The 14,108-nt window shown below is 40.0% G+C and overlaps 1 protein-coding gene across 5 annotated transcripts in view; it reads left to right on the forward strand.

Moving 5' to 3' along the window:
- ADAMTSL1 (ADAMTS like 1) overlaps positions 1–14,108 on the forward strand; it is a 438,476-nt gene that overhangs the window by 283,069 nt on the left and 141,299 nt on the right. For all 5 annotated transcript variants that reach the window (XM_065046188.1, XM_065046189.1, XM_065046190.1 and 2 more), the window contains one exon: positions 2,894–3,130. In XM_065046188.1, coding sequence (XP_064902260.1) covers positions 2,894–3,130 — 237 coding nt within the window. The remainder of the gene's footprint in view (positions 1–2,893; positions 3,131–14,108) is intronic.

Raw genomic sequence — 14,108 nt, forward strand, 5'->3', positions numbered from 1 at the left:
AATAAAATCCAACACAACAAACATAGTATTGAATTCTGTACAAAGCAGGATTATGAACTCTGTATGTCATGTCCTTTATTGGGCCTGTCTGTCTTTGTAAAAATAAAGCTATTGCAAGCCAGGAAGTTTCAAAGGCAGAGCCAAGCTTGAACCAAACAAGAGAGTTGGCTTGGATCTCTGCAACAAGCCTAAGCCAAGCCAATAGACCTGACTGTATTCATTTATGGACAGAAAAAAATCAGAGAAGGGTATGCATCAGAAGGTTTTGTGGCAGGAAATAAGACCACAGTGTTCCTCTTTGCTTGTCTCCTTTCTAGTTGAAAATAGAGCTAAACCAGATCTTGGGTCAAGCTGTAACTGTCTTGTTCATCCTCTGTTTAAAAGCAGAACATAAAGACCACTTTTCCTCTAATTACATAGCTATAGAGGGCTATAGAGGAATAATGAAATTCCCACATATTTTTCTGCTCTCTTCACTCTGTGTTGCTGTCCAAACTTTGTCCTGCATTCACAGTTTGCCCAGATAACAAAAAGGGCCCAATTGCCACTAATGTTTTGTGGAGGTTTTAAAATCAAACTGAAATACTTCCAAACTTACAACATTTTACTTTTATTTCAAATCTTTCATAATGTATGAATAGAAAAACTGTCTGCTGTCTAAGCCCTGGAGCAGTAAAATTCCAGTTACGAGCCTGGACTTTCAACCTCCACTTTTGAAAAGGATGAATGAGCTATGGATTATTGCCCTTTGATATATATTTTTCTACAACAGGATTTAGCCCAAGTTCCTTTCTCCTTTTACACCTTACTACATTTAACCTTTTGAAGCAGGAACATTATTCCCTTGTGCTTAGCAGAACTTTTGTGTGGAGCTTGACCCCGTTACTTCTGGACTGCATCACACTCAAATACAAAGCAAATCAACTGAAAATTTGCTCTCAAGGTGCAAAGGAAATTAGCTGAAGATCTGTGGCTTAAGGCTGTGGCTTGTATGTGTGAATAGATCACTATAAGAACTGTTTAGAGTGGTGTGATCCAACATCATTCAACATTCAAACAAAATGGACGTAACCACATTGCCACCACACAGTGAAAGAAAGGTCACATGGGCTACCCCAGATTCTACCAGTTTGCTTCAAGAGGAGGTTTGAAAGCTTGATTTTTAAGACAGGTTTCATTTCAGACCTTAATACTAAACAATGATCCTTTAATTGCATAAAGTGACAGGCACCCATTTGTGTTGAAAACTGTAATAAATTGCCCTATTGAAAAGAAGTAGGAAAGTGTTAGTGAATAAAGGTGTAGAAAAAAGTCTGAGAAACAGAGATGATTAGTTAAAGCTAAGAAGAGATATTTTGCTCAATAGCAGCAAGACTTCCCTATCTGGGAGGATAAAAAGTCTGTGAATAAGGTTGCCATTAAAGATACTTGAATTTCTATATGATTAAGTAGTTGGATGACAAACAGAGAATATAGGCATCTTCTAAGTATATTGTCTAGTTATGTGGGTATACATATATGAAAATCCTTCCCTATTAAGTCTATAATTGACATTTGCAGTTCTCTATTAAAAAGTTACAGTCTTCAAGGAAAGGGTATAACAGGTATTGATTTCACCTGGTATTTCATCAAATATTATTGAGGAACAGATTCCCTTACAACAACAATGTGGAGGACTGTGGGACCTTAATAATCTGAGGCAGTCATATTGGCAAGATTTGGAGGTTTTTGTCACAGTTTTCATTATATTTAAAGTTTTTTCTAAAGCTTATCTCTTTTATTCCCATAATTATGTGAGAAATTCGGGTTCTTTCTAAAAACAACCACAATGAACTTCTAGCCTTTGTGGTTGCTTGCACAGGAGAACTTGAAATATCATTCTTCAAGGATCAAAAACTAGAGAGGAGGTAAAAACAACTCATGTTTGATTTGCCTGAAATCTCATGATTTTGAAGCTCTTCTTGCTCTCTTGAGAAATTGACTAATGGTTTTTGGTGCTAAATGATGGCAAGAAAGTATATGTGTGTAAGAAAAACCTCATGTTCTCATTAGGAAGAGACTTAAAGTAGCATGAGTGGTCTTTGTTTATTTTATCAGGTGTACTGAGTTTAGAGGAAGGTTTGTATTTCTCACAAAGCTCCTGAAGGAATAGATCACTATAAGAACTGTTTAGAGTGGTGTGATCCAACATCATTCAACATTCAAACAAAATGGACATAACCACATTGCCACCACACAGTGAAAGAGAGGTCACATGGGCTACCCCAGATTCTACCAGTTTGCTTCAAGAGAAGGTTTGAAACCAAAGGGTTTTTTTATAGGTCTTCCCAGCAAAATAATAGTAAGTTTCCAAATTGTGCAAGTTATGAAGTCTTAGGGTAAAGAAATGCAAATATATATTTAGTTTTTTCTGATTCTTGTTGCCTTACCAACTGATTCAGGTCACTGTAGGGGGAAAAAAAGCTAGTGTAGAGAGCTTAAATAAACAAGCAATTAAATAACGTATTTCTTTTTTCTTTCTCTTCAAACAAAGAGGAAAAGTTGGATGCAAGTGAGTGGCCATGCACACACACTTCTCTGCATATGTGCACAAGTGGAAAGAGATTTAGCAAGAGCATTTGGGGGCTGTGGTTAAGACACGTACAGTGCATTTCTTGTCCCAAACATATTTACACATGGTCTTGATGTTCTTTCAATACTTTTGTGGAAAGAAGAAAGAAAGACGTAATTATCCAGTTAAATTATGTGTAGCTGCAGCTATTTCAATCAGTCGTCTTTGTCTAAACAAAAAAACTCTCAACATCTGGCAGCTGTGGAGCAGAGCTGGCTGCATGATACTGCAACTGGCTGTCCCAAATAGACCTTCTGACCTTTTATTCTTTCTTTTTTTCAGGACTGCCCACCAGAAGCAGGTGATTTTCGTGCTCAGCAGTGCTCTGCTCACAACGATGTCAAGTACCAGGGACAGTTTTATGAGTGGCTCCCCATCTCTAATGACCCTGACAACCCATGTTCACTCAAGTGCCAGGCCAGAGGAGCAGCTCTGGTTGTGGAGCTGGCACCAAAGGTTCTGGATGGGACCCGGTGCTACACTGAATCCCTGGACATGTGCATCAGTGGCTTGTGCCAGGTAAGGAGAGAGGCCCTACCCTAACACCTTTCTTCATGACTCCTCCCCTCACATCTCTCTCACATGTTCACTTTCTCTTCTCCTCCATATTTCTGTCATCTTAGGTTCTTAATTTTAATCATATCTTTTCATTCTCTTAAGCTGGCTTCTGCTACCTTGTTTGGAAGAGGTGTATAATTTCAAAGGTTATTTTCTCACTTTATGGTCTTTCCTTGGGGTTTTTTTTGTGGAACATATTCTCAGTTTTCAAACTATTTTGTACAGTTAACTCCAGTAGAAGATCCCATTTAAAAGCATTGTAGGAAAATAATGTTTTAGCTTTTAATTTGTATATACAAATGCTTTCCAAGTCTACAAAATTACATTATCCTTGAGGATTATTGCTCCCTGTAAGTCACAAATTATATAGCAGTAGATGAGGGACTAAACTGGAAAATCTGCCATAGATTTGCTACAGGACTAAGCAAGCTGCCACATCTCCTTGGGCCTCTGCTTCTGTGTTTGTTAAAGTGAGATACGGGGACTTTTTAACCCTTTATTTCGCAGCACATGGAGATTTATTGATAATTCAAACAACTTATTGACAACCTAATTTGGTTTTGTATTACTTTAGTGCTTTTACTTATATATTGCTACTCTTCTGAATGTATCCACATCAGACTTCAGTCTCCTGAACCACATGTAGGCTATAGGATGATAGCGAGGAGAGCGTTTGCGCCATGTCTGTTAAGTACTGAGCGCATCTGAATCTCAGAAAAGGTCGTGTCTAGATTTGTGTTTCAGTGCCCAGCCTCCCCCAAACCTATGTGGACTCGACATGTTGTTTGCTTTCTAGTATATTTTCAGCCACTTTTTATGCCTTTGGAAGCTTTCCTCCATGTTTCCTTTCTCATTGATTTTCTGTTCTGAGGCAGAAGCAGTCCTGCAGCAAATGAGACAAAGTAGTTCGTTACAGGGCTAATCTCATTTATGTTCTGCAGAAGGCATCATCTAGACCTCTTGACCTCAGCTGAGTGCACAAGTTTCTGAAAATTCCAGATTGCCTAATGAGACAGACTAATTTCAGTCTTCTTTTGTGTTTACTAGTCTTTTAAAAACTTAGCTGGAGGCTCAGTAATCTGGGTGGGAAAATGATTCAAAGTATTCCGCCTGTAGTGGCCTGGAAATTAGGAGCAGTGCATTCAGGCTGTGTGTCAGGCTGATTTCTGTTTTTGTCCAATATGAAGCCTTCCCTTAGGAACAGTGCTCATAAGCATTCATTACTAAAACAAATACATTTGCATTCTCATGACATTTCTTACTTCTGGAAGACTGAAGATACCTGCACTATTACAATTATGAGGACTGATGGTATTTCTTAACTGTCTCTGTGGCTAAGGCGAGTATTTTGAAAACAGACAAGTACACTAGCACTAAAGTCCCTGGGGGATTTCAGTTAAACTAACTCCTTCCTTCAATACCCTAGATAATAGGGTAGAATAATTTTTAATGCATGAACAAAATGTGTGTTTTTCATGCTCTTCAGCATCCAGTTTCTTCATGTACATTTTCCATGTAGTTTACAATTACTGCATCATTTTTGAGGATAGACAAAAAAATAAATTAAGGTACAAATGCTCCTCCTGCATTCTTCACAGTGAATAATTTTATATCATTGGGTGTGTTAAATTTAAAACAGCTTGAAGTATTCTTGTCACAGTGCATGTCTGCTAGCCAATCTAATCTTTCTGACAGTAGAGGTGCTGTATTAGAAAGTTCATAACTACATTTGGCCTAATTGTTTACTTTAGGACAAGTGCTTTACTATCCATCACAGCAATAGCTAATACTACCTAAGCAGTCCAGAAAGTTAAACAATATGAAATTTCCCAGAATTAATGGTGAACCTTCTTTGAAAGTGTCATTCTTCCCTGGTCTCTATAAAGGGCCTTTTAAAAGAATGGGAAACAGCAGTAGCACGGAAGAACAACATGGAGCATTCTTGCTCTGTAACATATGTGTGACTAAGATTTCTTTTGTAAACGTACTGAAGATATGTAAATTTCAGAGGAGACAAAATATTATTTTAGAAGATATTTCTATGCTTTTGTAATAGTAGCTGCAGGCTATCACTTACCTAAAATTGTTAACACACTCTAAACACAACAGTCACAGGTCTCACTAGTTTGTGAGAGTTCACAAATTGTCCTGGAGGTTCACCAAGATTTTTGTGATGTGTCTGCCTGATTTGGGACAGTGCAGCAGAGTGTTGTAACAATATGAAGATATGGTTTGTCACAACTGCAAAAAATGCAGCCTCCTGAGACTGCATTCGGTCTAAGGTCCTGAAGATTAAAAGTGGAATTACATCGGTTAACAGGTTCTTTGCAAGAATTACACTGTCTCAGTGTTGAAGAGGTATATTATCTGGATTGCTCGGAACAAAACTACTGAAAGCAACTTCTAAGTTTGCCAACCTAGTGGGCCTGCATTGATCCAAGTATTATTTAACTGGGTCTTTATTACAGAGAAGTATTTGGAATTTCATAGGATGTTCTGATATTACACTCCTAGGTATGAGTTTTTTACACTGCAGGCAGCAACCAAGAAGGAACTTTTTCTAGAATCATAGAATCATTTGGTTGGAAGAGACCTTCAAGGTCACCAAGTCCAACCATAAAAGCATATATGTATATACACAAATATATATAACATATATATATGACATATATATATATAAACATATAAGCATGCTTATTCAATTACACTCTGTGCAAGAATCCTGAATTAATTAAAGTGGCATTAAGGTCAGTGTATGCTTATGTAGACATAGTGGTTTTTTTCCCAGTGGATCAAACAATTGTTTCAACTGTCTGAATGAACTGCAGGGCTGTTTCCTCCTATACAAGATATGGGCTAGCCTGTGCCCTATGGTGTGCTCACAAGTTGTTCCTGAGGTTATTAATGGCAGAAATTAGGAGTTAGTTAGTCTTGCCTTCTGTGTGTATCAGTACTTTTTTCTGATTAAAAGGTGCTGGTTTTCACTTCTGTTGTCACATTTGTTCACAAGATGAAACATTTGGAAATTACAAGAACCCGCTCATGTTCATCCTTTCATTTTTCATGTTGTCTGGAGGTTTAGAATTATTAGTAGCTTAGTGGCATATCTGTAAGTCTTTGTTTAATTACTAGTTATTGAGTTGAAGTCACCTGGCCACCTACCAGTTAAAGTCAGAAGATACTTCTGATTGTATTCAGGACAAGCAAAGCCAGCATTGTGTGTAGAACAAGCCATATCCCTGAATGGTTAGACATTCTAAAAAATCTGTTTAAATTATTTTTATTTACATAGGTAAGGTGTGTGAGAGGTTATGCAGTTGCTCATTCAGTGTTACGCACACCTCCTGGCACAGGGTGGTACACATGACTGTGCCAGTCCAGAAATCACACAAGCTGTGAGTGCCTTGCCTGCCCCCATATTACATAAGCATAAATGTATTTATCTTCCACTAGGAGATGGGCTATATCATGCCACTAAAACACCTAAAAAAATAACAAGAAATCATTTATGAGCTTTATTTTCTTTCTTTCTGGAGTTTTACTTTAAAATCCATAGATAACAGAACATCATTTTTTGAAAGAAAAACTCTTTTTGTAATGTCTTTTATTTCTTCTTAATTATCTTTTTCCTCCTAACAATTTTAAATTCATTTCTATACAGATATCTGTGTCATTTTGGTCCTTTTTATTATTTCTCCTTTTTCAAAGAAATACAGATTATTTCTCAGATGTAATCTTTGTGTCCCAAATGATACAGTATGCCCAACTGATATAATGCAACTAGCTTGAACCACCATGCTGATGTCAGTAGAATGGTCTTTAAGAGAAACAGAGCTTTAATGTTCTGCATCAGGAAATGTTTATATAGAGTAAATTCATGGGGATCCAGAGCACAACACATTTTAAAGCTTCAAATTTCTTGTCAGTTTCCCTGTTTCAAAATGAAATCTTACACTTTATTGTGAGTTTTTGAGGGTATAAGCAATTTCTCTCCTCTTCCTCTCCTCTCCTCTCCTCTCCTCTCCTCTCCTCTCCTCTGCTCTCCTCTCCTCTCCTCTCCTCTCCTCTCCTCTCCTCTCCTCTCCTCTCCTCTCCTCTCCTCTCCTCTCCTCTCCTCTCTCTCCCTCTCCCTCTCCCTCTCCCTCTCCCTCTCCCTCTCCCTCTCCCTCTCCCTCTCCCTCTCCCTCTCCCTCTCCCCTTCCCTTCCCTCTCCCCTTCCCTTCCCCGTTCCCTTCCCTTCCCTTCCCTTCCCTTCCCTTCCCTTCCCTTCCCTTCCCTTCCCTTCCCTTCCCTTCCCTTCCCTTCCCTTCCCTTCCCTTCCCTTCCCTTCCCTTCCCTTCCCTTCCCTTCCCTTCCCTTCCCTTCCCTTCCCTTCCCTTCCCCCTTCCCTTCCCCCTTCCCTTCCCCCTTCCCTTCCCCCTTCCCCCTTCCCCCTTCCCTTCCCCCTTCCCTCTTCCCCTTCCCCCTTCCCTTCCCCCTTCCCTTCCCCCTTCCCTTCCCCCTTCCCTTCCCCCTTCCCTTCCCCCTTCCCTTCCCCCTTCCCTTCCCCCTTCCCTTCCCCCTTCCCTTCCCCCTTCCCTTCCCCCTTCCCTTCCCCCTTCCCTTCCCCCTTCCCTTCCCCCTTCCCTTCCCCCTTCCCTTCCCCCTTCCCTTCCCCCTTCCCTTCCCCCTTCCCTTCCCTTCCCTTCCCTTCCCTTCCCTTCCCTTCCCTTCCCTTCCCTTCCCTTCCCTTCCCTTCCCTTCCCTTCCCTTCCCTTCCCTTCCCTTCCCTTCCCTTCCCTTCCCTTCCCTTCCCTTCCCTTCCCTTCCCTTCCCTTCCCTTCCCTTCCCTTCCCTTCCCTTCCCTTCCCTTCCCTTCCCTTCCCTTCCCTTCCCTTCCCTTCCCTTCCCCTTCCCTTCCCTTCCCTTCCCCCTTCCCTTCCCTTCCCTTCCCCCTTCCCTTCCCTTCCCTTCCCTTCCCTTCCCTTCCCTTCCCTTCCCTTCCCTTCCCTTCCCTTCCCTTCCCTTCCCTTCCCTTCCCTTCCCTTCCCTTCCCTTCCCTTCCCTTCCCTTCCCTTCCCTTCCCTTCCCTTCCCTTCCCTTCCCTTCCCTCCCCTCCCCTCCCCCCTCTCCCCTCTCCCATCTCCCCCTCCCCCTCCCTCTCCAGTCTCACAGACATTTATTATTTTCATGTACTTTCTGTTGTGTCTGGTTTTGTGTTTTAGTTTTTGGTTTTGTTGTTGTTGTTGGGGTTTTTGTGGTTTGGTTTGGTTTGGTTTGGTTTTTTAGTGGTCTTCTATGGTTGGTGTTTTGTTTTGGTTGGTTGGTTGGTTGGTTTTTGGCCTGCAATATAAGTCACAGCAACGTTTGTAGTCTGGGATCTTGCTTTAAATGTTTTGGCCATAACACAGGACAACAGGAGTCCTTCTCTCTGAAAAATCATTACAACCTCTACTAAGCTTACATAATTTTCACATTGAAAGGTTAGACATAGAAAATGCACATAACCAGAACACTCCTTTTTGGCTAACTATTGAAAGTGCACGAATATGTAAGATCTTCTGTCAAATCCTGTCCTGTATCAAAAATAGCGTGGTCAGCAGGACAAGGGAAGTGATCCTTCCCCTGTACTCTGCATTGGTGAGGCCACACCTGGAGTATTGTGTTCAGTTCTGGGCCCCTCAGTTCAGGAAAGACATTGAAGTGCTGGAGCGGGTCCAGAGAAGAGCAACACGACTGGTGAAGGGACTTGAACATAAGACCTATGAGGAGAGGCTGAGGGAGCTGGGGTTGTTTAGTCTAGAGAAGAGGAGGCTTAGAGGTGACCTCATCACTCTCTATAACTACCTGAAGGGAAGTTATAGCCAGGTGGGGATTGGTCTCTTCTCCCAGGCAGTTAGCAATAGGACGAGGGGGCATGGGCTTAAACTCTGCCAGGGGAAATTTAGGCTGGATATTAGAAAAAAATTCTTTACAGAGAGAGTGGTTAGGCATTGGAATGGCCTGCCCAGGGAGGTGGTGGACTCACCGTCCCTGGAGGTTTTTAAACTGAGATTGGACATGGCACTTAGTGCCATGATCTAGTAAATGGACTGGAGTTGGACCGAGGGTTGGACTCCATGATCTCTGAGGTCTTTTCCAACCCAGTCAATTCTGTGATTCTGTGAAAGGCAAAAAGTGTAGCCTGTCTCTGAAAGATAGTGTAAATTTTATTGCAAAAACTTGGAAAAAAAAAAAAAAAGTGATGCTAAAATGAATGGCAATATTTAGTTGAATGGTGCCTATTAAAGAGTCAAAAACAGTCTTACTAGCCCAAGCAATTGAGGAGATGCATGTCAGGGATGTGTTAAACACTGACTGGTTTCTTATGCATGCAGGTGCATAAGACCTCTTGACTCCTTTAAATTTCTTCAAAGAATCAAGATAAAAGAGGTCTACATTTGTTTTCTGTTATTTCAGCATAAACCGGAAATAATCTTACAGCAGTCTCAGACTGTCCTGCTCTTGAAAAACCAACTCTGATTCTAATTGTATGAGTATTGTTATTACTACTGCTATTATTGTTGTTATTTTTATTAAAGATAATGAAATTATTTCATATATATGGTGGAATAAAAGAATGAACCATATTATAGCCCTAATAGCATCATTAGATCCAATTATTAAAAAGCTGATAATTTCTAATGAGGCCTTTAAGTAAGTTTGTCACTACAAAAACAGTTGTTCAGGATTGGAAAAAGCACTTTTGTTTCTTCTCCCAAAAACTTTCTCAATTTCATTCTTTCAGTTTTACAAGTTGTTAAAGAGAGGTGCATCCCAAAAATGCTTAACTTAATATCTATTATTTATGATAGTATTAAATTGCTCTTTATAGTTCTACTACTAAATACTACTAGACATAGTTTTTAAATTTTCTGATTTATTGATTCCTAATGCCTTTCTCATGCTCAGCTGCATAGTGAATTCAAGTTAGCTGACAACAAGCTTCATTACCTGAGTTACCTTTCACAGACAATGAAAAGTACCTGTAACATAATTGGTCAGTGCATGGACACCAGCATACTGTGGACACAGGCTGAAAACCACAGAGTTAAAAAAAAAAAAAAAAAAAAAACAGAAAAGATTGTTTAATAGAGCGCAATAGATAGCTACAGCTTGTTTATTTTTGAAGTCAGTATTGCAATAGAATTGTAGCCAAAAAAACCTATGTTGAATTTCCAAAGCTATCATGCATCTCAAACTGAAGCAGGGAATGCAGTGAGTTAAAAATATTTTTCTAGAAGTATATTGAGGATAGTTTCATACAGCTTCTTCACAAAAAAAAACATTTGTTTCAAAGATTATCAAGTACTATTGGTTACTATTTTGATGTTATTTATTTGCTGTTCTAAATCTGTGGTAGGTGAAGTAATTGATTGTGAATGGAGATTCACCTTCTGGATGGTCATATGCTGTTTTGATTCGTATGGTCTGTAGATTTAATAGGTGAAATAAGAACATACAAAAAATGTGAGAAATGGGAACAGGAGTTTGAAGCTTCCACACCTATCTCTTCCCATATCCTTCTTCACAGACTTTTTTGCAGGCTTTTTAAACATAGAGATATATTTTGTTATGTAGTTTTCCCACTGCATACTTTCCATGTTATTATGTTATATATATATATATATATATGCATACTTCAATGGTTATGTAGGATTGCATGCTTTTCTAATTTTTTTCACCACAGAGATTACACTGGCTGGTGCATAATGTCAGAAGGGTGGAAATATCTGCTCTCCTTTAGATAGACAATTACTCTATATTGCCTGTCTATCGTAATTTCAGGATGCATAGTCTCTTTTCCTTCTACAAAGTGTTGTTGCGTGGATCTTTTCCTTTTTCCGACTCAGTCCAAAATACAAACAGTGCCACTTAACACTGTGTTTGGTGTGTTGGTGAATGGATATTGTACTCACGGGCACAGTAAAAATGCTTGATACAGGTAAAATAAGGATTTAAAGAACATAGAGTAAGTGTTCACCTCAGCAGGCTCTTGAGGGCTCATGAAACTGTCTTGGGTCATGACCATTGCTGTGGGATGCACCGGGAGCACTGCTGCAGAAATTGGCACCTGGGGCCATGGCTGTTCCTAGTCCTTCCTTAGCTTGGGACCTCATTTCTTTGCATGCCCTCTTCAGACCCTTCACCTCCAGTCTGAAGGAAGGAGAAAGCCAGGGCTCTTTCCTACCCTCTCTGATGCCCTAGAAGAAAATGGCCTGCGTTTTTCCATCCTGTAATATTAAAGGCTATTCTCATCCATGCTTGTTACTAGTAACACTGTGGATCATGGGCTTATTTTGACAAGATTCCATTTTTCTACAGTTTAATTTGGCGTATTATCTAACTGTGGAAACTCTGAGAGACAGCAATTTCCAGGAAGAGATTTTTACCTGTGTTGCTGTTTTACATTCACACAAGAGGACTGAAAGTGCCTGTCATTTGCCCATTTGATGGCAAAGTGGAGAAATGAATGGCCTTTGTTCCATTAATTCACTACAAACAGGCATCATTTGTGTTTCTACCAGTGTGTATTCATTTCTAGAGGCATTCAGTCCCCCATGACAGCTTCCAGTAATGATCTTTTTCTTCTGCCAAAACTGTGACAGAAGTCAGGTTAAAACAAAGGAAAGCATTGGGAGAAAAAGAAGTCTAGGTATTTACATGTTGCTGGGATTTCAGTCTCCTGTAGTTCAGCTATTTCTGGCTTCTGTTTGTAGCTGTTTTTTTGGTTTTTTTTTCTGAGCTATAAAACACCAGAAGAAAAATGGAAAAGGTGTAATAATAGCTGTATTATTTAGGCAAGAGGGTGACTATTTTTCTTCAGACAAGAATAAAGCATTATAACAGGATCAGTTCTAAGTTGTCTTTCAGTTTAGCCCAGCCTTTTGACATGATGATTATAATGGTTTTCCAGTTTCTGATGTCTGCACCAAGCTACTGGGCCTAAATGCTCAAAATGAATCCATGGGGTTTTTTTTTAAATGTATTCAAATCTAGATAACTTATGGGGAAATAACATTTCAGAAATTACTGAATTTTTTATTTCTTATGATCATGTGCTTTTGAACTTTGTCAGCCTGAATAGCTGAACTGCTGATTGAACTCTTTGTCTAGTACTCTCCATCCTTATCTACCTCACGTTCTGTGGATAACAAATCTTAATTTTGTTTTCTTGATGATTAATACCATTGTTCTGAGATGAAAGAAATAGCTTTCCTCCCAGCATGACATCTTTCCAGCACACAGAAGGGAGTGGGGTGGAGAACGTAATGACTCATAAGTGTGATAGCCAAATACTTAAGTTGCTATCATCGTGCCAGGTAACAACATTTTTGTGGCAGAGTGGCAAGGAAATGAGGATATGGTTATTGTGTGAAAGAATCCACATTTGCATTATTAGAACTCCACTCCCCTGCACTGAGCTCTCAGCTTTCCATTTTATGGTCCAACAGAGATTGACACCACTGCAAAGACATTTTGTTCTAGTCTTTCAACAGAAACAATACCGCCTGTTACTCTCAAGTAGACAAACTGTTGACTGTGGGTATGTCTTTGACCAGCAGCACATAGAACACCTTCCTTTGCCGTGGTGGGGGGAGGAGGAACATTGTAATTTTGGGGGCTTCACAAAACGAAGAATTTCAAAAGAGCAGCTTGGAGACTCCTAAGGGTTCTGTTACAGTTACCTTGAAGTCATCTATGTCCAAGTATTTCCTTAGGACACCTAAAAACCTGAGGTGTGTAGTGTGGCACAGAGGACTTAGTGCCGTGCCAAGATAGCAAGATGTCAGCACTGGCTGGGCAGTTTTGAGAGTTCCCACCAAACCGGATATGTGGTTCTCAACAAAGACCATTGCAAGGCCCCTAGCTACTGTGAAGATCCAGAACAGGGGTTGCTGCAGGTATTTCAGCTAGTTTCCTCTGTTGTCCCAAGCATTTTCTCATACAGCTTGCATGCACTGCTCTTACACAATGAGCAACAGGTTGGAACACCCTATAGACTGAAGAGTTTCAGCAATAGTTTGGGGACATGCAGTCTCTCTCAAGTATTTAAACTGTGGGTGAAGTCCGTTACTTGATAACTCAGATTATGTGACTGCTTGAAGCACCATAAGTCTGTGCTGGCACTGTTAGTAGCAAGGCACTGCAGCTGTATCCTGGACAGAGGACCAGCTCATACCAACAAAACACACCTGTCTGAGTAGGGACACCCAACAGAGGAAAGGTCTGAGTGCGAGTATCAAGCATGTCATGAAGTCACCAGAGCTGACAAAGGACAAAGTCAAATGTAGTGTGTCACAAGTGCCAGTTAAATGCTTTTATAATTTAGTGCTTCATGGTCTAGGAGAAGAGAATGGGTCCAGGGGGCAGACTTTGTTGAATTTACTTTTGGTTTCTCAAGGATGTTTTTCTAAGGAAGCTGAAGGAGAGATGCCTTGATGAGTTTTGACTTATAACAGCCTTTGCAATCACCTTCTGTTGTATTATACCCATCTTCTACAAAACCTGGCAAATCTTTTCCCTGGAAATGCTAAGAAAGCCATCTATGCAACGCAGACAGGATGTGCCATTCTTTAGGAGAAAATCAAGCATTTCAATAACGGCCTGCTATAGAGCACTGGCTAAAAAAAAAAAAAAAAAAAAAAAAATAAATAAATTAGGCTTTTTTATTCTCTTTCATCAACAAGAGCAGAAGTATGAAAGAATAAAGCAGAAACTCATTCTTACTCTGGCAGAATATGGCTATGTGAACTCAAGCCCAACCAAAACCAAAGAAAAGTGTGAATGAAATGGAAAAGTGCACATGAATAATCACAAAGGCTCTTCTTTTTTGTCATCTGTTTATAAACTCTTGGAATTTAATTGTTTATGTGTTGCTCCTTACAGAATGGCAACCCTAATTTCCATGTCATCAGAG

This window comes from Columba livia, chromosome Z (assembly GCF_036013475.1).
Source record: "Columba livia isolate bColLiv1 breed racing homer chromosome Z, bColLiv1.pat.W.v2, whole genome shotgun sequence".
Classification (NCBI taxonomy): Eukaryota; Metazoa; Chordata; class Aves; order Columbiformes; family Columbidae; genus Columba; species Columba livia.